Source organism: Homarus americanus, unplaced genomic scaffold (genome assembly GCF_018991925.1).
Source record: "Homarus americanus isolate GMGI-L3 unplaced genomic scaffold, GMGI_Hamer_2.0 scaffold23458, whole genome shotgun sequence".
NCBI lineage: Eukaryota > Metazoa > Arthropoda > Malacostraca > Decapoda > Nephropidae > Homarus > Homarus americanus.
In genome coordinates, this window is record NW_024726569.1 from 527501 (window position 1) to 552896 (window position 25396).

Genomic DNA, 25396 nt, shown 5'->3' on the forward strand with positions numbered 1-25396 from the left:
TGTGTAACTCTACGTCAAAATCTGTCTAACTCTACGTCAAAATCTGTCTAACTATACGTCTAAATCTGTCTAACTTACGTCAAAAATCTGTGTAACACGTCAAAATCTGTTCTAATCCTCACGTCTAAATCTGTGTAACTCTACGTCAAAATCTGTCTAACTCTACGTCAAAATCTGTCTAACTATACGTCTAAATCTGTCTAGCTGCGTCTAAATCTAAAATGGGCCAAAAGGGGTAACTAGCAATGGTGTAACTCAAGCTAATTTATGATCAATATTTACCTCGAAATCAAAAACATTAGGAGGTAGATAATTAAAGGGTAATAATGGAAGAATTAATGACCTCCACGTATGTCTAAATGATGTCAAAAATAAACTGGACACAAAGATCATATTAACAAACACGTCTATTTCTAAATCTATGTCTGAGGTCAAATTTCTGGTCTGCTCTTCAATCTAATGCTAATAGTGGCTAGTGAAAGGTTAAATAGGAGTAGCTGATGTTCATGACAGAAGGGTGGCAGGGGATGGCAGGGGGTGGCAGTAGGGTGGTAGGAGAATGGCAGGGGGTTAGCAGGGAGAGTATCGGGGGAAGGGTGGGCTACAGAGGGTACGGGGGATGGCAGGGGTGGCAGGGAGGGGTGGGCAGGAGGGGTGGCAGGATGGACATGGGTGGTGGAGGGAGGGTGGGTAGGGGATGGACATGTGGTGGCAGAAGGGTGGCAGGGGATGGCAGGGAGGGTGGCAGGGGGATGCAGGGGATGGCAGGGAGGGTGGCAGGGGGTGGCAAGAGGTGGCAGGGGGTGGCAGAGGGATGGCAGGGAGATGGCAGTGGGACAAGTGAGGATGTGAAAGATAAGTGGAATGGATATGGTTTATGTGAAAGAGATATGGAGTAGTGAGAGGACCATAAGTGAGGGGTGCGGGAGGTGAGGGTAGGGTGCGGGAGGTGAGGGGAAGGGTGCGGGAGGTGAGGGTAGGGGGGGTGTGGGAGGTGAGGGTAGGGGTGTGGGAGGTGAGGGGAGGTGGGGTGGGAGGTAAGGGGGGTGGAGGTGAGGATAGGGGTGTGAAGGTGAGGGGAGGGTGGGAGGTGAGGGTAGGGGGGTGGGGAGGTGAAGGTAGGGGTGTGGGAGGTGAGGGTAGGGGTGTGGGAGGTGAGGTAGGGGTGTGGGAGGTGAGGGTAGGGGTGTGGGAGGTGAGGGGGGTGAAGGTGAGGGTAGGGGCATGGGAGGTGAGAGGAGGTGTGAGTGGAACATAAGTGAGGGGGTGGGGGGTGTAGAGGGGTGTGGAGTGGAACATAAGTGAGGGGGGTGTGGTGGGTGAGGGAGGCCAAGGAGCTATAATTCACACGGGCTGAGATAAAAAATAGGTGAACATTTGCTGACTCCTCCACCCTGGCAACACCTCCTGCCCCCTCCCTACTAATTATTTATCACCTGTGGGCAACACCTGTGGGAGAGAGGGAGAGGAGATGAGATAAGGAGGAGGGTGACGTAGAGGGGAGAAGATAAACAAAGAAAATGGAAGGATTGAGAGAGAGAGAGAGAGAGAGAGAGAGAGAGAGAGAGAGAGAGAGAGAGAGAGAATGGTCACAGTGGTACAAGAAGGTGAGAGGAAGAGAGAATGGGAGAGGGGAAAACGAGAGACAATGGGAATCAATGGAAAAGGGAAGGTATCGCTTGTTAATTCCCAAGAGGAAGAGGGAGAGAGAGAGGGCAGACATACAGGGAAAAAAAAGAAGGGAGAGAGAGAGAGAGAGAGAGTAGGAAAGAGGGAAGTGCGGATGAAGGAAAGGTAGCGGAGCAGGAGAATAACAGGAAAAGGGGAAAAGAGGGTAAGTGAGGGGAGAAAGGGAGGGAAAGCGAACAGGGAGAGAGATGATGTATGAAGGAGGAAGTGAAATACTGATGATTCAGGCGTCAAGCGAAAAGGCGAAGTCTATTTACAGGCGGGCAGATCGTGCTGTGATTGGTCCTCTCTTACCGTGACGTATGATTGTGTATCACCTTTACTAATTTTAATTGTGGCTAAGCAAGGCTAGATGTAGATATAGTCTCTCTCTCTCTCTCTCTCTCTCTCTCTCTCTCTCACTGCAAAAATAAAAACCTCATACAAGTTCTGTTTGAAAAAACAAAAAACAAAAAAACAATTGCTTCATCTCTTATGTATCAAACATTTTTTTTTTAACCTTTTTTCCCGAACGAAACTTTGTTAAACTATGTGAAAGTTTACAGACGCCAAAAAAAGCAATCAGAATCAAATCAAAGCACCAAGTGAAATCTGTATGGTACAGTGTTTCAGCAAATTGAATCTCGTTTTATGTGTCAAACAGATATGCTCTCTCTCTCTCTCTCTCTCTCTCTCTCTCTCTCTCTCTCTCTCTCTCTCTCTCTCTCTCTCTCTCTCTCTCTCGTTCATCACTATTAAACATTCGGTCAACTATCAATAAGTCGTTAAAGAGGAAAACTGGTCTAGTTCACGTGTCAAACAAATACATGTATCATTATTATGATCATCATCATCATGATCATCATCTTCATCATTATCATCAAATAACGACCATAATTAACCAAACCAAACGTGAAAACCTCAAAACAAAAATTATTATACGAAAACCAGGCGTTAAATACCTAACCTAACCAAAACAAGGTAAATTAATCCAAAACCCGAACACATCCAATGAAAAACCATAAGAAAATCACCCATAAAACAAAACCATAAAAAAAAAACCACTTACATAAACCACACATGAAAACCTTATTTAAAAAAAAACACAAATATTAAATCCTCACACTAAACCCAGAATGAACAACCCAACACTCACCAAAATCATCATAGAAAAAAAATATATATTTATAGCCCAGGTTGATATTTTCTGTGTCCGCCGCCGCCACACGAGTTTTTGAACAGCCCAAAGCTCCAAAGAGGAAAGTTGGTGACTGTGAACGTGAGACAAAGTTTGATGAACGAAAAGTGCACCAACGAGTGGGGAGGGGGAGAGAGGGAGGGGGAGAGGGGAGGGAAGGGGAGGGGAGGTGGAAGACAGGGAGAGGGAGGTGGAAGGGGAGGGGGAAGGGGAGGAGGGGAGGGGAGGGATGGGGGAGAGGGGACGGGAAGAAGGAGGGGAGAGAGGTAGGGGGAGAGAGGTAGGGAGGGAGGTAGGGGGAGGGGATAAATCATGTGTTTGTTGGAATATTAAAATGAGAACTAGTTTGATAACGTAATGTGATCTAGAATTGAAAGTATGTGGTGATTGTACTTGTTTATGTAGTTTATGAGGATTTGTGGACTTGTTTATGAGGATTTATGGACTTGTTAATGTGGTTTACAGTTTAACCATGTAGTTTATGTGGTGGTTTAACTTGTTTATGTTGTTTCTCCTTCACTCGCCATCATCATAACCCCTACCCCATTTCCTTACTATCTCCTCCATCTTTCCTTCCTCCTTCCTTTCCTTCAAATTTCTCTCTCAATACTATTCCTCGTCCTTTTTCCCAATTCTGTCCCTTTCTCTAACTCACTCTATCTCTCTCATCACCCATACCCCCTCACCTCCTCTCTCACACCCCCTCTCTCACCCCCCCACCTTCCTCACCCCTCTCACCCCCTCTCTCACCCCCACCTCCTCACCCCCTTTCTCTCACCCCCTCTCCCCCCTCTCTCACCCTCCCCACTCTCACCCCTCCCCACTCTCTCACCCCCCCCCTCTCACCCCCCCCCCCTCTCACCCCCCTCTCTCACCCTCCCCACTCTCTCACCCTCCCCACTCTCTCACTCTCTCACCCTCTCCACACGTAACAAGAAGAGGCCAAGGCAGCACATCTCTCAACTAGGGCAGAGAAATATTATCGCTCCAGAAATTCACTTCATCCATCTCAACCAAGATCGAGGAGAGAATTCCAAATATTACTTCTTCACGCTGGTTCCTACTGGCTGTATCACACACACACACACACACACACACACACACACACACACACACACACACACACACACACACACACACACACACACACACACACACACACACACACAAGGAGCAAGGATTGAAATATTCTTTTTTTTCCAACTCTTCCATAAATTACACAAAAAATCATTTAAAACTGTCTAAGATAATGATACAATTTGTTATTATTACTATTATTTTAATATCTTACCTTGGATATTATTTTATATTGTTTTATTATGTGTTTTTATTATCATCTCTATTAGTATCAGTATTACTATTATTATTATTGTTATCTAACTAACATCGTTATTGTTATTATTGGTATTAACACTGCTAGTTATAAGTACAGTAATTGGGTATTATCGTTTTTAAATTCATTATATATCACCGTATATCGTTAAATTCATTATATATCACCGTATATCGTTATTAAATTCATTATATATCACCGTATATCGTTATTAAATTCATTATATATCACCGTATATCGTTAAATTCATTATATATCACCGTATATCGTTATTAAATTCATTATATATCACCGTATATCGTTATTAAATTCATTATATATCACCGTATATCGTTAAACATCTCTATCTATTTTCTGCCCAAACTCGGGGACATTTTTTTATTATCCTCCTGGTAAGCATCTCAAGACAGTATCATTTTTCACGAGAGCAACACACGGGAGGACAGACAGACAGACCATCTTGTAAGACACCGGCAATTGGAAAAGTTGTTCGATGCAGCGCTGGAATTCCTTTGAAGTTGTCCTTTGACTGAGAGAGACGAAAGCAGAGTCTTTATAAAGGGCAAATATTTATACCACTTCACTAAGTCAAATTTATAGTGTGTATCTCTTTGGCGGGGAAGACTATCACTCTATTGTTCCTGTTGCTATTGCTGTTACTATTATGCGTATTACTATTATAATTACTATTGATATAAGCGCTCTCATATTCACTATTCAGGATGGCGGTGTATATAAACGAAGAGACTCCTTCCCGCAACCAAAGATTCTCTGTACATTCTTCAGAGCCCAGTGGTGGAATACGGTTAACTTGACCTTTAACACAGCCAGAACCAGAATGATGACCTTTGACCTCTGGCATAAAGAGGAAGATTGGAAAGATGCATCAGCCTCCTCAACCCCTCCCCCCCCCCACCCTCCTCCCTCCCGAGGCTTGTTCCCTTTGTTTTTTCTGACCCCTTTGTTTTGGTTACCCCTCTCCCCTCTGCCCCACCTCACCCCTAGTACAGGTAGTAATGCCCCTTTAACACGACTTCTACTTGGCTACATCACCCACCCAACTGAGGTCGATAGAGATGCACCTTTCCTTTTCTATTACTTATTTTCTGTTTCTCATAATAATAATAATAATAATAATAATAATAATAATAATAATAATAATAATAATAATAATTAGTCGTAATTTTGTTAAGAATATTATTATTATTTAGAAATAGTACCATAAGAAAATAAACGAAAAGAAAGATAAATATTTAAAAACACGAACAGAAAAGTTAATAAACAGTTAAACGTTATCACGAGTTAACAGTGAAAGTGGGTCCCATAGGCAAGACAGTGTGGATATATAACATTGTATACTAAGCCTTCGGTACACAAGAAGGCAGCATGGCCGGTACTGCACTCGACCGCATTCACATCCCCAAGTTGGAAACGTAGGTACCCATTTACAGCTGGGTGAACTAGGAGTGCCCGGGAATCAAAACCGACCCCCCAGAACAGGAGGCGAGCGCTTTATCCGCTTGACTGCCGCCGCGATCCAGTAGTCAACGCAAATAGCAGTAAATAGCAGTGGCTGGTAATAGTACTTAGGATTATTAGTAGCAGATAAAAGTAGATAATAGCAGGTACTACAAGGAGAGTAGCAGAAACAAGTAGTAAGTAGCAGATGGCAATACGGAGTAGCAGTACAGCAGAAGCAAATATTGGTAGTAGGCAGTGGTGATAGATAGTTGTGGCAGCAGAAGTAGCAGTAACAGTAGTAAATTCGACTAAGGAGTAATTTTAGTGGTAGTAAAAGTAGCAGCAGTAGTAGTAATTGGAGTAATAGTAATAGTAATACTAATTTCAACAATCGTCAATTTGTAAGAGTCGTCAACAGTTTTATGAGAGGAGGAGGAGGAGGAGGAGGAGGACAAACACAATGACAAAGACGAAGAAGAGGAGGAGGAGGAGGAGGAGGAGGACAAACACAATGACAAAGACGAAGAAGAGGAGGAGGAGGAGGACAAATACAATGACAAAGACGAAGAAGAGGAGGAGAAGGAGGAAGAGGACAAATACAATGACAAAGACGAAGAAGAGGAGGCGGAGGATGAGGAGGGGGTGTCGTCGTGTAGTGAAGGAGACGACGCTCTTGTTTGTCGCCACAATGCAATTATGTTCAACGTCACTCAGCCTGTTTGTTGTTGCTGTTGCTTTGTGTTTCCTTGGTGCCTCTGTTTTGTGTGTGTGTGTGTGTGTGTGTGTGTGTGTGTGTGTGTGTGTGTGTGTGTGTGTCACCCTTGTTTATTTACTTTTCTTCACCTCTTCAGTTTAAGCACCTCTCTCTCTCTCTCTCTCTCCCCTTCCTCTGCATCACCTCAATTTCAACTCTCCCAAGGAGGATCATCAACGTGTGACCTGGCTCTAGCCACTTTCTCCTCACCTCATATCCCCTCTACCCCATACTCTCTCTCTCTCTCTCCCAATGAAAAACCACTAGGCATATACTCTCCCTCCCTCTCATCCCAATCACCTCCCCCTCTCCTCTCTGAAAATCACTCGACATGTCCTATCCCTTTCCCTCCCTCTCACCCTTCTTCACCATTCCCCACTCGACATTACTAGTACCCCACACCCTCCTCTGCCTCCCTCTCCCCATACCCCCCTCAACCCCCTCGGTGGTGTGACACCACTCAACCACATTCCCTCCTCCCACTCCCCAATTCTCGCTGGACACCACTAGGCTGATTCAATTTTCTCTTTCTTTGAGGGAGGAAGATGCAATATTTTCTGCTGCTTTATGATTGCTGTTTCTTCCTTTGATGGCTCCAGCCTATTTGGAGAGGGGGAGAGGGGAGAGAGAGGGTTTGGGGGAGGAAAGAAGAGGTGGAAGGGGAGGTGTGGGCATGTTGGGCTACAGGAAAAGGTAGGAAGCGAGAGAGGGCGGGAGGGCGGAGGAGGGCGGGGAAGTGGGACGAGAAAGTAGGGAAAGTTGGCCTAAGGGGAAGAAGGCGGACAAGGAGAGAGATGGAATGGAGGAGTAGAATGATGGGGGGGCAGATGAGCATTTGAGAAAAGCATGAATAGGAAACACAACTCTCTCTCTCTCTCTCTCTCGTTCATTTCTTACTATGATCGATGTGTCTTACGGTCGTGATCCCCTTCAACAATAAGTCGCTAAATACACATATACTTTACTTCTGTCCTCTTACACGAGGCTGTATTACCCCTGAGCAACACGTCTTTCCCCTAAAAACACTCGACGCTCATTCACACACGGTGCTTCTACCTGGAGGTCCATCATCCTCTATTCTGGTCCATCCTTCACTCCATCCTTCAATCCATCCTTCAATCCATCCTTCTATCCATCCTTCACTATCTTTCACTCCATCCTTCACTCCATCCTTCAATCCATCCTTCACTATCTTTCACCCATCCCGGAACCATCCTTCACTCCATCCTTCAATCCATCCTTCAATCCATCCTTCTATCTATAAATCCTACACTCTCTTTTTAACCAATTTTTCATTTTCCATTCTCTGGTCGACCCTCAGCACTAACCATACTTTCACCTCTGCGTTTCCTCTTTATTTCTATAATATATACATCACTACTCTGGCTAATACTACTACAAATAATAATCATCATTACACATTACTCTCATTATGCTATTACACCTACTTCTAACTTTCCTCATCGTAATCACATTTTATCATCAAATTTTTTTTATCAATAACATATTTCTTATCAACATCTTAAACTGATTCCTTAGAAAATACAAAATAAAAAAGGACTAAGGAATATAACAAAGATAAACGTGAATTAATAAAAGACGAGTATAATGAAATAAGGCTTCAGAGTTCCGTAGACTTGTTACTATCATTATGTAGAGTACGGTCGCGTTACAATCATTATCTTCATTACCTCCTCCTCTTCCTTACACTCCACAGATCTCTACCTGGTGATGGTTTACCTGTTCCTAAAAGTAACCTCTTATACCAGTAACCGCATTTTTAATAGGAGAGTTTAATTCTCCTTGTCCACTTCAACAAATTAATTACAACAACTGAATCGTACTTACAAGTGACTTCGTCCTTAATTTACTCTGACACGTTAAACAGTTTCCTTTGGACCTTACAAAATTGGGGTTTGTGGTAGTTTGGGTAAATGAGCCCCAATTGGGATCTATTAGGCTAGGATCCATTGTAACTGGGTCAGGGTATAGGCTGGGACCCATTAGGAGTAAAGCCCATTAAACCATTCAACCTAAAAATTCGTAGTTAAGTACAATAATTACCATAACCAGTTAATTAACACTCATGATTACCCTTCCTTCGAGCTACAGTTTTAGGTAATGACTCAAAGTGATTTAATTACCACAACCAGCTTATAATTAGAGCAATCAACGGGAAATTACCATAAAATGAGGCGATACCTAACCTGTGTTCACTTTTCCCTCGGTCTACAGTTTCAGGGCCTCAAAATACAGTATATAAACATATCTATATCCTAAATACCGTGATTGTGTAAACAGGTGATGGACAGACGTGATATTTTAGATTTATTTCTGCCACAGTTTCTCGTCACGAAATATCACTAATGATAATCAGTTAAGAATTTACATATCTTTGCCACAATCTTTTGACGGTTAACATATCATTAACATAATTTGATGATCATTTCCATATTTTGGGGGGTTCTGAAAGTGAAAATTGGAGCCTTAGGCCTTATAACCTCTTCTGCCATAATCAGTTGATAATTTACTTATTGGTCACTAATCACTTAATAATTTAAATTCTTTACCCAAGTCAGTTGATAATTCACCTATTTTTACATATAATCACTTAATAATTGACATATTCTTTACCATAAGCTGTTGCTAATTTGTATGTTTAAAAGAACCACTTGATTAAAAGCTGTTCACCATGATCACTGAACCACTGAACATTAATTAACTCTGTATTTCTTCTTCTCCACAGTTCTCCGTGACGACTTCAGAACGTCACCGACGGGGGCGCGGGTGGTGGCGGGGGAGAGGGCGGTGTTGGAGTGCTCGCCACCCAAAGGTCACCCAGAGCCTCTTGTCTCCTGGACCAAGGACGGCCACACTCTGGCCCTAGACGACAGGTGAGTCTGGGGGAGTGTGGGTGGTGGTGATGGGTGAGTGAGGGGAAGAAAGAGGTGGTGAGGGGAAGAAAGAGGTGGTGAAAGGAAGAAATTGTTGGTGAGGGGAAGATATAGGATATGAGTGGGGGAAGAAAGAGGAGGAAAGGGGGAAGAAAGAGGAAGTAAGGGGAAGAAAGAGGAGGTGAGTGGAAGAATGAAGAGGTGAGTGGGGGTGGGAAGAGAGGGAGCTGCTAGGGGAAGACATTAAGGGAATGTAGTAATAAACAATGCTCTTTCTCTCTTTGGTATGAGAGAGATAGACAGAGACATAGACAGAGACATAGACAGAGACATAGACAGACGGGTAGATAGAAGAGGACAAAGACAAAACGATAAGAGGGAGATAGAAGAGGCAAGAAAGACAGTTAGACAAAGGAAGAAAAAGAAAAAGCGACAGAGATAAGAGACAGACAGAGAGAGACAGTAAGAGACACCTCCCAACTATGCTACTTAGTCTCCGTCCTCACCAGGTATTGTATTAGTACCCAGATGTTCACTCCACACCCCCCACCTCTCCTTCCCTCCCACCTCTCCCTCCCCTCTTTCTCTTTCCCTCCCTCACCTCTTTTCCTCCTCTCCCTCACCTCTCTCTCCTCCTCTCCCTCACCTCTTTTCCTCCCCTCCCTCACCTCTCTCTCCTCCTCTCCCTCACCTCTTTTCCTCCCCTCCCTCACCTCTCTCTCCTCCTCTCCCTCACCTCTTTTCCTTCCTTCCCTCCCTCTCCTTTCCCCTTCATCCTCCTTTTACTCTCGCCTAACCCACCCTCCTCCAACCCCTCTTTACCTGCCTGAATAATATACACACCTAAACAAATCAATCACCTCCCCCAGCACAGTAACTAAAGGCGATAATCAAGCCGGAAAATGAGGGAGAATCGTATTTAGCGACACCCTCCAGCTGTCATATCTAGCCTCTTCCTGCCCCGAAGCTTCTCTATTATGTATGACACAAGAACACAATTAACCCAAGGGAAGGGAAGGGTGAGAGGCAATTAGGTTTTTTTTTGTTATTTATGTGTTATCTCCTCCCATTCGTTATTATATCTTCTTTACTTTTGTTTCTTTCCTTCGTTTCCGCCGAGTCGTCCTTTTAGTTATTTCTGGGGGATTTCTCGGTTTTTTTTTCGATTTCTCTCAATGTTTTTCTCTTTCTTTTCGATTTAGTTATTATCTCTAGACCCCTTTTAAGAATGTGATGTTGGCTCCAGTTATAAAAGGAGACGAACTACAGACAACTAACTGATCACTTACAGACAACTAACTGATCACTTACACACAACTAACTGATCACTTACACACAACTAACTGATCACTTACACACAACTAACTGATCAAGACACACTGGAGTCAAGATCGTCTATCAAAAGAGATGAAACAAAAGCCAAATAAAATGAATAAAAAAAAAGGTTATATCACCACATGTTATAAACTGTTTCAAGACTCCCAAAAAATTAATAATGACAGCTCATACATAAGGGTGGTCCATGGTAGCTAAGTGGACACAGCGCTCGTTTCCTATCCTAAGGGACGTTGGTTTTCTTGGGTACCGGAGTTGTTGTAAATAATAAGCTGTATCATCACTATCCCTAAAGGCTCGTTACCCCTATGAATCCCACTTTCACATAAAATAAAAGACTTATTGAATCCTTATGAATTGTTTAGATTGTCTGTCTACACTGGTTTTAAAGTGATGCAATACCACGAACGATGAGAGTTGAGTGAACGTAAGATAAACCTGATTATTATATTCCATGGCTTGTTAGCTGTCCAATGGGGTCTATTTTGAGTTGATAATATCCAAAGAAACACAAAGAAAGAATAGACAATAGATTAAAGAGGCTTATAGTGACAATGATTCTGACGTGTAAAAGAAACAATGGCGATTTCCCAGAGTATGACACATAAAACTCTCTCTCTCTCTCTCTCTCTCTCTCTCTCTCTCTCTCTCTCTCTCTCATACCCCCACACACAAACATACACACACCCCCCTTCTCTCCTTCAAAGTTTAATACTAATTTAAACTTTCAAGTCCTAATTGCAGACCATCACCCTAGGTATAAGTTTCACTCTACCTCCTCCCCTTACCTCTCCTCCCATTCTGCCCCCCCCCCTCCATCCCTCTCCTCCCCACGGCTCACAGCTCAAAGTTTCAACGTGGTTTTGTTTACTTTGTATTTACGGGCCAGTGTATCTTAGGCTAAATGTTAATTACAAACCGGAATGGCCTTTGGATGAATCCACCGCCAGTGCCTGTATGTGTTTGTGTGAGAGAGAGAGAGAGAGAGAGAGAGACTCCTCCCACATATCAAGACACTAAACATACGTTGTTGACACACCTAAAAACACCCGGAGAATAGTTAAGATACCTGCTGCTGACTGCTTCTGAACAAAGATCTGAAGACGTAATGAAGTTACTGAATACCTGAGCTCTATGTAAGAATATCCGAAGAATTAGCCAAGTTACCGAATATTTGATGCTTTTGTACCAAGATCCGAGAAGTTCCACAAATTTGTCTATCTAATATCTGATGTTGTGCGTAAGGGCCTTTGAATAATTTGGCCTCGAGTGCATTAGCATAAGTGTGTACGTGATGAAGATTTCAACACTGGTGATGCTGAGGACGAGTTAATCTCCAGCTGGGCAACGAACCATCATCACCCATCAACAGTCAACACACACACACACACACACACACACACACACACACACACACACACACACACACACATGACCACACAACATGCACAAGTAACATCATCATCGTCCGAGACACAGGCAAACTCAGTATAGTCAGAATAGTCACACCATATGGAGAGTTCAAATGAAGGAGAAGGAGATTCGAAGGAGCTCAAAGGCCAAGGAAGGTTCAAGATAAGGTTCATGATGATGATGATGATGATGATGATGATGATGATGATGATGATGATGGTGATGATGATGAAGTACAGTTGCGGTGAAAAGGTTGAGGGTACTGCTGTATGCTACCATCATATCTTTATTTTACTATGTCTGTCTGTCTGTCTGTTTGTCTGTTTCGTTTTATATTACGATCACTTTGTTCTCTTTCTCTCTCCAACATTTCTGTCTCTCTCTCTCCCCTTATGACAAATCCTCCCCCTTTTCTCTTCCTTCTCCCTCCCTCTCACTAACTCACTCACACTCCCTCCCTCCAAGTTTCCCTCCCTCTCCTACTCAGTCTCCCTCCCTCCCTCCCACCCCCTATCCACTAAACTCCTAGTCTAAACATTCCCCCCACCACCACCATCCCCACCCGTTCCCTCTACACTGTTTACTCTCGCACTCAACTGTTGCCACAACCTAAGGCGGCAAGATTTCCTGTCTGGGTCCCAAGTACCAGACAGACAGCCGTACGTGACACTTTTTTCCTGCTAAGATGTACATAGGATGATCCACTTACGTAATCACAGTGCAGTTTCGATGTCTTGATGGTCGAAGGTGTTTAAGTCTCATAAGTCTCCGAGCTGTCAGACCTTCGTGGGATAAGAGCTGATAAGAGAATAAGTCTTGCTAAGTCTCAGTGCAATTTCAGTGTCATTTTGGTCGTTACATTTGTGCCAGAGTATAAAACAGCTTAGATACAATCTCCACCGTGTGTGTGTGTGTGTGTGTGTGTGTGTGTGTGTGTGTGTGTGTGTGTGTGTGTGTGTGTGTCCTGTACGCCCCTCCCCCCCCCTCCAGATGTTTACATTATTATCATTCTTTTCTAATATATTTCGTCTCACTTTCATCCATCACTCACTCCACTTTCTGCTCGTTACGTCCCCCCTCTCCCTCCCTCATTGGTTTATCTTTCGCATTTGTTGCCGCTAAAAGCTAAAGCTAACACCCAATTACGTCACTTTTCCCCCTGAGTGGGGTGCATCCTGCTGCAGAAGGAGGGCGAGGGGGAGAGGAAGGAGGAGAAGGAGGGGTAGGAGGAGGAGGAAGGGGAGGGGGGGGGATGGAGAAATGATATCGGCCAGAGGAAGACCCGGTTGTCGATCCTTCCAATGCTTCAATGCTCGAAGCTGGGTTCTTAAGCTGCCCACGATGACAACAATCCCTTACACCACCATTCCGTTTTCTTTGCCTAAACCGGTTTTTTATTAGTCCCCGCCTAAATTTCCTGCCTCCCCTACTTACTAACCCCCCTCCCTCACATCACCCTGAGAGAACACTACTCCCAACAACATCGTCCAGGAAACATCACCTCGTGTACAGCTCACACAAGTAATCTCTGGCCTCTTACGTCGTCACCAGCTACACGCAGCATGTCCCGCAATAAGAAACTAACGACTAGCTTAATGTGTACCTCGTCCTAATAGGCCCCAGTCCCAATAAGCCCCATTTTTAATCGTAATATACGTAGTCTCATTAGGCTCCAACTTATTAGGAACCCTAGTCATAATGGAACTTGATCTTAATGGGTTCCAATCCTAATGGTATACAGTCAATAGGGGTCAGATTGGGGCCTTTTTAGGAGATGTAACCCATTAAACCTGAAACCCCAGAATCACCTTCATTTCTACACCAATAACCCATTATGTGATCATTAAAAAACATAAGTTATCTCTGGGAAACTCGTAAGACAAATAGATCTTTTACGTTCACATGTCAAAGCCCACATAAGTTAGGGTGATGTGTGTGTGTGTGTGTGTGTGTGTGTGTGTGTGTGTGTGTGTGTGTGTGTGTAAGGGGAGGGATACAGATCAAGACAGTACGAACACGAGTCACTCTGCCACCCTACCCAACCGAGACACAATCACTGCACCAAAGTTCACCATGCAGAGAGAGAGAGAGAGGGTCACAGCGCCACCAAGTTGTACCTCCAACACTTAACAATAGACACTTTAAAGCGGCCTAAGTGCATCGTAGCGAGAGGGTGAGGAGGGAAGGGGGTGAGGGAGGGGGAGGGCGACGCACGATGCATAAATACAAAAAACCTTGAGATTCTCCGCTTAGAGATTTTTCACGTTAGGAGAGTTAAGGTCCCCGGGAAGCTGTCCTTTCAGCACTTGACAATAGATATTTTAAGGTGGTCGTGAAAGGCCCGGAGTGGAGCCTCAGAATATACTATACAAAAAAAGGGGGGTGGAAATCCAGGGCTTACAAGGTTCCATGCACCGAGAGTTAACGTTCCATCAAATTGTATGTATAGCGTTTTGTTTCACGGTTGTTTGCACACAAATGCCGAGGTCTACTGGGCTCGTGGAGAAACAAACAAACAAAAAATGATAGATAGTCTCCTTCAAAATCCGTCCCAGGTGTCTAGAATTTTAACCTTATGCCTCGTGTGTTCTGAAGTGATGTAAATCTACGCCCATAAACCACATTTTCACTTCAGAATTAATATAAATTATTTGATATCAGGATCTCTATCGTCAAATCTAAAAGTTAAATGATTTGCATCTTATTGTATTTTAAGAATATATGGTAAAATAAATGATAGAGAAAGGGCAGATAGGTAACAAAAAGTTGTGGTATAGAAAATAGAATCCAGGACTCGGGAAAATTAGCATACCAAGGTCCATCATGTTACGTTTGCTCACACAACAATAAAAGTTTACCCAACGTTATTTTTTCAAGTGCCGGGTTCAAGTGAGGCTCGTGAACGCACTGCCGTTTAAAGAGTATAACAAATTCACTATTGACTGATGTCTGTTAGCTTTATCAGATCAGTGTTTGTTAGTTTTATCAGTGACGTAACAATACTTGACTAAATGTGTGATGTAACTCAAGTCCAACTGTAATATTGGGGAAATTAAAAGTACACGAATAGAATAACAATATGGACACACAGCTACAAAACTCAACAACCAACACCCAGCTGAAAACGACACTAAACGGCAAAGTTAAACAATAAAACTGACTGTAATCTAAGAGGCCCATAAACACTATAGTATTTACGCAAGCAAACCATTACGGATTCTAAGCACACGCACACACCCTTACGCATAACACGAATAAGAAACATATAACCCCCCCCCCCCCAGCAGGCGAAGACAATTACAAAAATAAGTAAATTAAAAAAACAAAAATCGTGGAGGTTTAGACTCAGAGGCCATCAGGCGGCGTTGTCTGCGCTTCACAATAACTGTTTTAAAGTGAGACAGAAGCGGTTATAAGAGACCGTCATATAAACAGCGTGTCGTCCCGGGCTGGCTGGCTGGTTTGAGGTGCCCGGCCAGGGTGGGGGAGGGAGGGATAGCGGGGACGTGTCAGGGGTGGAGGGAAAGTCGGGGAAAGGACAGGAAGAAGGAGTCAAGGGAATGGGCTAGAAGGGAGGGGTAATGGAGGAGGGGTCAGGGTAGATTGAGTTGTTAGGAGGGGTCAGGGGAGGAGTTAGGAGGGGTGGAGTCGCGGGGAGGGGTCAGGAGGGTGTACTCGTGGGATGAGGCCAGGTGGGAGGAGGGTGTCTAGAATCGTATGGATGGTCAAGAAGTCAGGGTCAGGGATGAAATCGTATAGAAGCAGCCAGGGGAAGAGTTAGAGGTGGACTCGAAGGGGGCAGGGGGGGCACTTGACAATACACGTTTTTAAGCGAGATACACGAAGGCTTTAGCGAGAGAGAATAAAGTCTAGCACATAAAGAGTGAGAAGGGTGAAGACTTTTAAATAGAGAACATTAAAAATAAAATATAAAATGGAAAGACACTGAAAGAGTTAGCAAGAGAAAAATAAAACATGAGACTGAATGCATGACACTAGGGAGAAGGTGACCACTCAATGTCACTTTTAGATTCACGCTACCGTTCTAAAAGTTATTGAACGGAAATGATAACTTTGGACAGACAGATGAGATATACAAGGGAATAACATTATATATACCCCCACCCCACCTTACCTTCCACAATGTTCAATAACGAAGGGTATAAAAAAAAAAAGAGCTTTACCACACTGTAGGTACACAGCCTCTAGGGACACACCAAGACACAGCTACACCCTCCTCTACACTAGTGACTACACACAAGGCATTTGCAGATGTTACCGAGAGTGAGAGAGAGTTCTGTACGGCTGAGGACTTTCTGGGTATATTTTATTTATTTTATTTTTTTTTTAGAGCAAGTGATGATGATGATGATGATGATGGTGGTGATGATGATGGTGATGATGATGATGGTGACGCGTGACGCAAAATTATTCTCACTGCTACTTATATTTGGGTACCATTAACTTGTGCCTTAAAACTTTAAAATAGAGACCAAGACGCCATTAAATTGTACCTTAAAACTTTATAATGGAGACCAAGACGCCATTAACTTGCACCTTAAAACTTTACATAGAGGAAAACTGAAGCCATTAACTTGTGTTTTATGCATGTCTTAATTAGTGTTGCCAGCAGTAATGAAAGTGTCATTACTGGAAGCACAAGACAACACCCCCTCCCCACAAAATATTCTCAAAGGTTCTTCTCAACAAACTTTACAAGAGTAACTTCACAAGCAGGAAGGAGGAACTTACCTCAAGAACGTGTGTTTAAAAATAAGATAAAAAGACCCATTAGACTTTATCATGTGAGGTGAAACAAGCACTTCATCAAGGGCAAATTTTTACACACTCCCTAAAAGGTGTTTTAAGACGGACTAAAACGACTTTACAGGTCGTAAGAAAATGCTATACAAGAAGACGCCGCGAGTGGTTTATCAGCATCTTGAGGTAGGAAATCGTACGCCTCTTAAATACGGGTTTCGACCGTATGTTTTTTTTTATGGTTTCTGGTTAAGATCTGATAATCCTTATGGGAAAATTGGGATAGTATAAGCAGGTATTTTTAAGGTGTGTCAGCAGCTCCATGGACGCCTTTCTTGGTTGACTGACACTGTACGAGTGTTCCCACTTACACCACACACCTGACTTATCCAATACCTGGTTAACCACGGACCGCATTAATCATACACCTGTACACCTAGTCAACTACATCTGACTATCCACACACCTAGCTAATCACTCACCTGACCAACCACACATCTGTCTATCCACACGCCTGACTAACCAAAAACCTGGTCTACCACACACCTGGCTAATAACATACCTGACCATCCACACTAGTTCAACCACACACCTGATTAATCACACATTTGGCTAACAACACACCTGGTTAACCAGAAACCCGGGTAACCAAAACACACCTGGCTAATAGCACACCTGACCAACCCACGCACTAACTCCACGACACACCTGACTAACCACACACATGAGTAAACCACACACTTGGCTAACAACACACCTGATTAGCCAAACACCCGGTTAACCAAAACACACCTGGCTAACTACACACCTGACCAACCCACACACAAGTCTAACCACACACCACGGCACCTGGGGATCCAAGGAAGCCTCAGTATGGCGTCTGATGTTTCTCGAGAAGTTCAGATTGTTAGGAACTGCTAATAATTTCAAAGTAATTAAAGTCTGAAGCTTTCCCGGCTGCCAGGAGCGAGACTCACGAGTTGTTGGGAGTTGTTGTTGACGCCTCCAAGAACATGGGGGGGAGGGGGGAGAATCACCCCTCCCCCACCGTCACCACAGGATCCCCCTCCTCGTCGTCAAAGAGATAACACACGGGCCAGGACTCGTTAACAATTCACGGTCTCACGTCGCTAAACAGACAAAATAAGCCCCTAAATGAACAGGGACGCCCGCCACCTATTACCAGAGACACGAAGTAATCTCAGCTTAGTGAAGGAAACTAGTAAAATGAAAACAAAGATAAGGACAACACTGATTTATTGATAAGGAAAATGCTCAAGGAAAATACAGGTAGGTAGATAAGGATTTCAATTAAGGACATATTCAAATATTTTAAGAAAAATCAAGATATGTAATTAAGGAAATAAGTTTAGGAAACCAAACCGATCATAATGAAAACTGGAAAATTTAAAAGGAAAATGACAAAGGAACGATTTTTATTCGACTGATATTAAAATATTAGTGAGGAAACATCCACACGTTGGTTATTTGTCGAGTGCTTCCCACGACGTCATCACGACAAATGTCAGAGGCAGATTTTCATATCAAAATTATAAGAGGATTCCACTTTCGAAACTGATATTTCATCTTTTCATTTGACACTTATGTTCTGTTCGTTTCAGAGTAATTCTGTACATTTATTATGTATATGTTTTGTGATTTAACCTCGATACTACACAGTAAGCATAAAGGTCTATTAGAAGCTTAGGAATAATTATTAGTTATTTATAGTTCAATCAGAGACATGTCAGGAAAATGAACAGATGAAATATTGTATCTGAAATTACAGACAACAGGAGCCATCAGCCCATCAGCACCTCACATGATCACCACCATCACGGGCCTGTGATTACCAGGTCATGGGGTTACTTCACGGTCCAGAAGTGTGTGTGTGTGTGTGTGTGTGTGTGTGTGTGTGTGTGTGTGTGTGTGTGTGTGTGTGTGTGTGTGTGTGTGTGTGTAATAATAATAATAATTAACGGTTTATTGAAAGAGCATGGCAGCCGGAAGGCTGAAAATATACAGTTACATAATTGGGGAATGGGTCTTTTGATTTACAAATAATATACAAGTAACATAAGTGATACCAATATGATATATAATAACTAGGTGAGGAGAAGCTCAAACTACAGGGCACTTCAACATAGTGACAGTTCAAAAAGTAAGATTGACTGGGATTGAATAAACTGGTTGATTACAAGTTATTGATAATTTTTACAATGGTTGGGACTGGGCTGTTCTTATAGCGATCAGTTCGTGCTCGTATGGGCTGGATGCGGTTGTGGTGTCGAACAGCAATTCTCGGACGAGGAATCTCGGGTGGTAGTAGGAGCCGGTATCGAGGACGGTGCAGAAGTTTCTCACCAAATTTACAGATGAGGTCGTGGTGATGGTCAGTGAAAGCCGAGAGGGTCAGTGTGTTGAGCGCTTCTTGATATGTGGAATAGGAAGGGGTGAGAATAATCTTGTATGCCCTCTTTTGTAATTTTTCAAAGTGTTTACGTTGTGTGGCATTTAGGGAGGAAGAACAGGTAGGAGAGGCATAGGTGAGCTTGGGAAGTATGAATGTTGAGTAAACACTGAGGAGCTCGGGGACAGGAACTCCGAGGGACTTGAGTCGGCGGAGGACGTGGAGACGGAAACTGGAAGATTTGACAACTTCACTGACGTGTGGTTTCCAATTTAGTTTGTTGGTGACGCCGAGGAGCTTAATGGAATCTACAACCTGGAGTGTTGAGACCTAAAATAATGTAAGGGGGTGGGACAACGTCGGAGGAGAGGTTGATGGTGACGTGGTTGTTGGTGGCCCAGTTTTGGAGACTGTTCAATAAATCCTGATGGGCGGTATAGTCGGGAGCAGAATTGTTGACACTGATCCCAATGGTGGAGTCGTCGACATATTTCCAACGAGCAGGGGTTTCTCTTAGGGCATCATTGATAAGCATAAGGAAGCATAGTGGTCCCATCTTGGTGACTTGGGAGACGCCACAGGTGAGTGACTGAAAGGTGGAGACAGCCCCTCGGAAGCGTACAGCTTGGCGTCGGTTACTGAGGAAGTCTGTAAGCCATGGTGTATGTATGTATGTATGTATGTATGTATGTATGTATGTATGTATGTATGTATGTAAGAGGTGTCAATTCTGGGACTACGGATCCAAAAATCAACATTAAGCGAATTACGAACCCATATGACGACCCCTAAAAGTCTTTGAGGTCACCGTGCAAGATTTAAAACCGACATGACATTGACGTATGGGTTGACAGACACACTAACAACACACGTCCTGTAATTAGTTTATCCCCCAAATACAAAATCGTGCCAATGTGAACCAGTGAGTTCCCCCCTTATCTCGGATTTATCAGATAGTAACTAACTATTTTGTGTTTGTCAGCTGTTCTCTCTAATGATCACATGCAGGCACACCAAATTGCATTTTTATTTGCCAACAAGCATTTTTATCCTGATTGGTGTGTGTGTGTGGGTGTGTGTGGGTGAGTGTGTGTATGTTGCCAGGCGATGGTATTATTTTGTTAATGAATTTATATAGAATGTGAAAACGTGTTGGATTTTTTTTTTGGGGGGGGGTATATTTAAATTTATTATTACTTCTTGTCAATATGAATTTTCTCTATGTACTTATCTTCATGTTCATCTATCTATCGATCTTTCTCTCAACCTATTCACTCTTTATCTATGCATCTACCTAACTTTATCTCTCTATTATATTGCCTCTAGTTCCACCTCCCTCTCCCCCTCCCCACCACTCCCTCTCCTCTATCTCCCTCTTCCCGCCACCCCCTCTCCTCTATCTCCCTCTCCTCTATCTCCCCCTCCCCGCCTCTCCCTTCCCCGCCTCTCCCACTCCCTCATCTCCCTCTCCCCCGCCACTCCTCCTCTATCTCCTCTATCTCCCTCTCCCCATCTCCTCCCCGCCCTCCCACCTCTATCTCCCTCTCCTCTATCTCCCTCTCCCCGCCTCTCCCACTCCTCTATCTCCCTCTCCTTCCTTTTCTCTTCCTAATCTCCACCACACTTGACGACGTTGCTGTCATTTAGTGTTTTCTGTGTCAAAGTCCTGCTAATCGATGGCCCAAATTTTGCGAGGCTTGGCTAATTAGTTTCTGAGTACCCGGGGCTATTGGGGACCATCAGCCTCTCCCTGGGGGCTGGCAACCCGGGGTATTGTCTCCTTTTTACTCCCTCTTTCTCCCTCTCTATCTTTCTTTCCCGTCTTATCTATCGCTCAATCTCTAAGTCGATCAGGCTATTTATGTCTTACGTTCTCTTTCTTTTCATCTGTTTATCCATGTAGGTTTTATTCTCTCTTCTCATCTCTCTTTACACCCCCGTTCTTCCCCTACAGCCACCCTTTAACCCTCCCTTTCCACCCCCGCTGTGAAAGCCAGTGTTTCCCTCTTCCGCCATAAAACTTGTAATTCGCCATTCGACGCGACACTTGTACGGTAATCTGTCGCGCTCCGTACGACATCACATCAGAGAGGACGCCCTCTAAGGCTCTCCTAGGGCGTCTTATGGTCACTCTCCTCTACCATAGAGGATTCAGCCGTGGAAATTCTAGCCTCTGTGTGTAAGGAACACAGAGTCGAAGTAACATAGAAGAGTGAGAAAGCATTATGGGCTCTATCGTCAGGCTTCTGTTGGCACGATAATCACAGGTTTTATGCCGTCATATGCTATCGATGATGTTTTGATGGACGATAAGACGTCGATTTTTGCATATATGGGATTCATGTCCCCCCCCCAGGCTTTCTTCCCATAGCACTTATGAAATGAGCAAAAATCCTCTGATTAACTCAAGTCTCTCAACCGTGGACAAGAGAACGATATTCGACCACCTCCTCCTCCTCTTCTTTCCATTTGAAATATATGAAATGGGAAATTAAATACTCGACTACATAAGTTCCCATAACATACTCTCAAAAAAATTAATATTCTGCCTTACTAATTGATCAAACCTTCGACCTGGTGACCTAGTAAACACCTGAACGATTCTGTGTGATATTACCGTTCTCCCAGTCTAGTTTTCAACCTGATCCATCTATACTTATGAAACTAATAACGATGACTTTGTTGGTTAAATATCTGATCTATCTTACATTAATAACCTCGTGTGTGGTATCAGGCAGGCTTTTCAAGAGAACTTCACGTCTATTAAGGTATTCGCTTGAATTGAGATCTGACAACACAATACACTTAGCGTAATATACGTTGTCGGTTAGGTTAACGTATAAGCGCGCGCGCGCACACGCACACACACACACACACACACACACACACACACACACACACACACACACACACACACACACACACACACACACACACACACAGACCAACCCTCGGCTACAACTGGAACGCGAAATAAAATGAAACGCATGACACAATAAAGCACTAAAAAATATATGTAAAATATAGCACACATTTAGCACGCACTAATTCATATTATTCACTAAATATAAATATGATTTACGAATTTGTTATGAATTCACTAAAAAAAAAAAACAGAGTACAAAATTTCAATGAGTGGAAAAGTGTTATAAATTGTTGTTATATGTACGTTAATCCTCTTTTGTTTTATATCCACACAAACAGGTTAGGTCAGGTCAGGTCACCGGGAGTGTCGTGTTCCTGATGTCATGTTCCACTCTGTCTCTTTCTCTGTGTACCTCTGTCTCTCTCTCTCTCTCTCTGTCTCTCTCTCTCTCTCTCTGTCTCTCTCTCTCTCTGTTTCTTTCTATACCTCTGTGCCTCTCTGTTTATCTGTCTCTGTGTACGTCTCTATCTCTCTGTCTCTACCTCTTTACCTATCTGTATCTCTCTGTCTGTGTATCTCTGTATCTCTGTATATCTCTGTATATCTCATCTATATCCCCGTTTTTCTTCTCTCCTTCAGTTTGTTTGCCTGTATCTCTCTCCCTTTATCTCTATTTATCTCTTAATCTCTAACCCTCTGTGTCTGTGTTTATAGCTATGTGTATTTCTCTCTCAATCTCTTCGTTACCTTTGCTGTCGCTGTTTACATAATTCTCTTTCTCTCCATCTCTCCTTCTTATTTAGTTTATCTTCGTTCTCCCTCTTCTCCCTCTTTCTCTCACTTATTCGACGTAGGAGACGAAAAATTGAGAGAGAGAGAGAGAGAGAGAGAGAGAGAGAGAGAGAGAGAGAGAGAGAGAGAGAGAGAGAGAGAGAGAGAGAGAGAGAGAGAGAGACGAGATAAATTACAGTAATCAGTCATCTCTATTACGATTCTGGGTGTGTTTGTCCAAGCTCTCTCCGGCACTCCAACTTTTAACCTAATTGAAGCAAACTTAACAGCGCCTCGGGGTCCGCCATCACTCCGGGATGAAGAACATGACAATATAGGCTAATTTTCTCCCCTCCAGAAAGAAATATAAACACCTGGATACCTGTACCTCACCTAAAGCCCAATTGGCATCCACTTAATTATGCTTATCAACCTGGGGGCAAAAATATACGAAAAAAAAAATCACGCAGAATGGCTAATATAATGACTGACTGGTATAATTAATATTCCTGTACTATTATATACTACCATGGCCTAATTAGTATTTGGGGGATATTTATCAAAATTGGGGAAAAATATCCACCAAATATTATGATTGATATAGATTAAACGTATAATTCACCATTAAACAGGAAGCAGATACTGGATATATTGCAGCAGAATAAGTCCCTTTATATATTCATTGAAAATGGGTAGTATAAGTCGTCCCAAAAATATAATGAGTAAATACATGATATATCTAGCAAAACAGCACAAAAATATATACCTGCTATGCTATGCTATGCTATGCTATGCTATGCTATGCTATGCTATGCTATGCTATCAACAAAATATCAATAAAATATAAAAAATATAGGATATATATTAAAATAAACACCCAAGACAAATAAATAACTCACAAAACAGGTAATAATAATTATAATAATAATAATAATAATAATAATAATAATAATAATAATAATAATAATAATACGTATTTATACTGACCTTGCTCAATACAATAAGGTACTCGTTAACCTCCCTGTAATACAAGTAACAAGCTGGACACACTCAACACCCACTGGCTAGAACTGGACAAACATCTTCCCAAATATCATAAACTCCTTCCAAAGACGTTTCTTAGGTTGGTAATATATTGAATAAGAAAAAAAATACATTCAGTTTATTTCAAGAGCCATTACTGAGATGCCTTGATGTCGTTACGTAAAGCAAGACAAAGTGTGTTGATATTCTAGCACAAACATGACAAAGGAAAGTTTAATGTGTTTTTAAACGCGACCAAAAAGAATGTATTTCCTCCCTTCAAAAGAATCTCAAGTATGTTTAATTTACTCTCTAAAACAGCATAAAAAAAATACGCTGAATTTACTCGCTAATAACGAAGTGAAAAGTTGTATTTGCGCCCGGGAAAAATTATTAAATGTCGCCTCCCGAGTTTTAGAAGTCTAGATAAAGTTGAGAGCAAATATTGCCCTGGGCGGGGAAGCAAGCGGTCTCCGGGGGTGAGGTCAACAATGAACCACGAATCAGCTCGACGGAAAATTCAGTCAAACTTGCGAAAATCGACGATGTTTTAAAACTTGGTTCATATGTTAGTTCTTCACACCATGAGAAGATAAGAAAGTATAGAGGAGATTATGGAGGAGTGGACAGCTGGAGACAGTTTGTAGATCACACACACACACACACACACACACACACACACACACACACAGAACTGCTTCCTAATAATAAACAGACTCAACCAAACACAAGTAAAAATGCAAACAACAAAATGAAATCAGTCTCTACACACCTGCCACGTGATGTTTGAACTGTGAGAAACAAAACAGACAAAGCTTTTCACAAGTCAGGTAATTTATTCTATTCTTCCCTGTAGTAATTAAGGGAGTCATTACCAATAAATTCTCTCCACAACTAAACAATGATCTTGAACTAGTACTCATAACAGGACCAATAAAACACCTGGGTTCAACACCGAATTAATTGGCCCTTCCTTACCACCCTCGTTCACATACAAAGATCTCGTGACGTCACTTCCTTAGCAACCACATCCTACCCATTGATAAAATATTTCTCTCGGTATATTGATAGCATTAATTAACTTCGTGACGTCATTTCCTTAGCAACCACGTCCGCCATATTGATGAGGAGGCAAGATAACTTCTGCACCCGAGGCGGCATCGCAGAACACCATTGAACTTTGATACTTACCTTCGACGTTAATGAACGATTTGTCGACGAAAATGGCTGGACGTTGTTGCTTACATAACTGCCGCAGCCATTAAACCAGACATGTACACCAATTATAACAATTGTATGTAATAGTGACTCAAGATATCTAACTCGAGATGGGAATGACTTGGAGAGAGAGAGAGAGAGAGAGAGAGAGAGAGAGAGAGAGAGAGAGAGAGAGAGAGAGAGAGAGACAACACCTCGCAACAGTCACAAACACACTAAACAGAACTGAGGTTAACCCTTTTAAATCTAAAAGGTTTTTAATCTGTGTTAAAAGGCGACTCATAAAAATGC

The 25396-nt window shown here is 42.7% G+C and overlaps 2 protein-coding genes across 5 annotated transcripts in view; both read left to right on the plus strand.

Moving 5' to 3' along the window:
• Nucleotides 1-11400, plus strand: part of LOC121865649 (roundabout homolog 2-like) — a 54481-nt gene extending 43081 nt beyond the window's left edge. The window contains exons 3-4 of the mRNA XM_042365176.1: nucleotides 9161-9308; nucleotides 11388-11400. Of these exons, the coding sequence (XP_042221110.1) occupies nucleotides 9161-9308; nucleotides 11388-11400 (161 nt within the window). The remainder of the gene's footprint in view (nucleotides 1-9160; nucleotides 9309-11387) is intronic.
• Nucleotides 1-25396, plus strand: part of LOC121865646 (roundabout homolog 1-like) — a 214204-nt gene that overhangs the window by 35568 nt on the left and 153240 nt on the right. For all 4 annotated transcript variants that reach the window (XR_006088784.1, XM_042365170.1, XM_042365171.1 and 1 more), the window contains exon 2: nucleotides 9161-9308. The gene's annotated coding sequence lies outside the window, so the exon portion shown is untranslated. The remainder of the gene's footprint in view (nucleotides 1-9160; nucleotides 9309-25396) is intronic.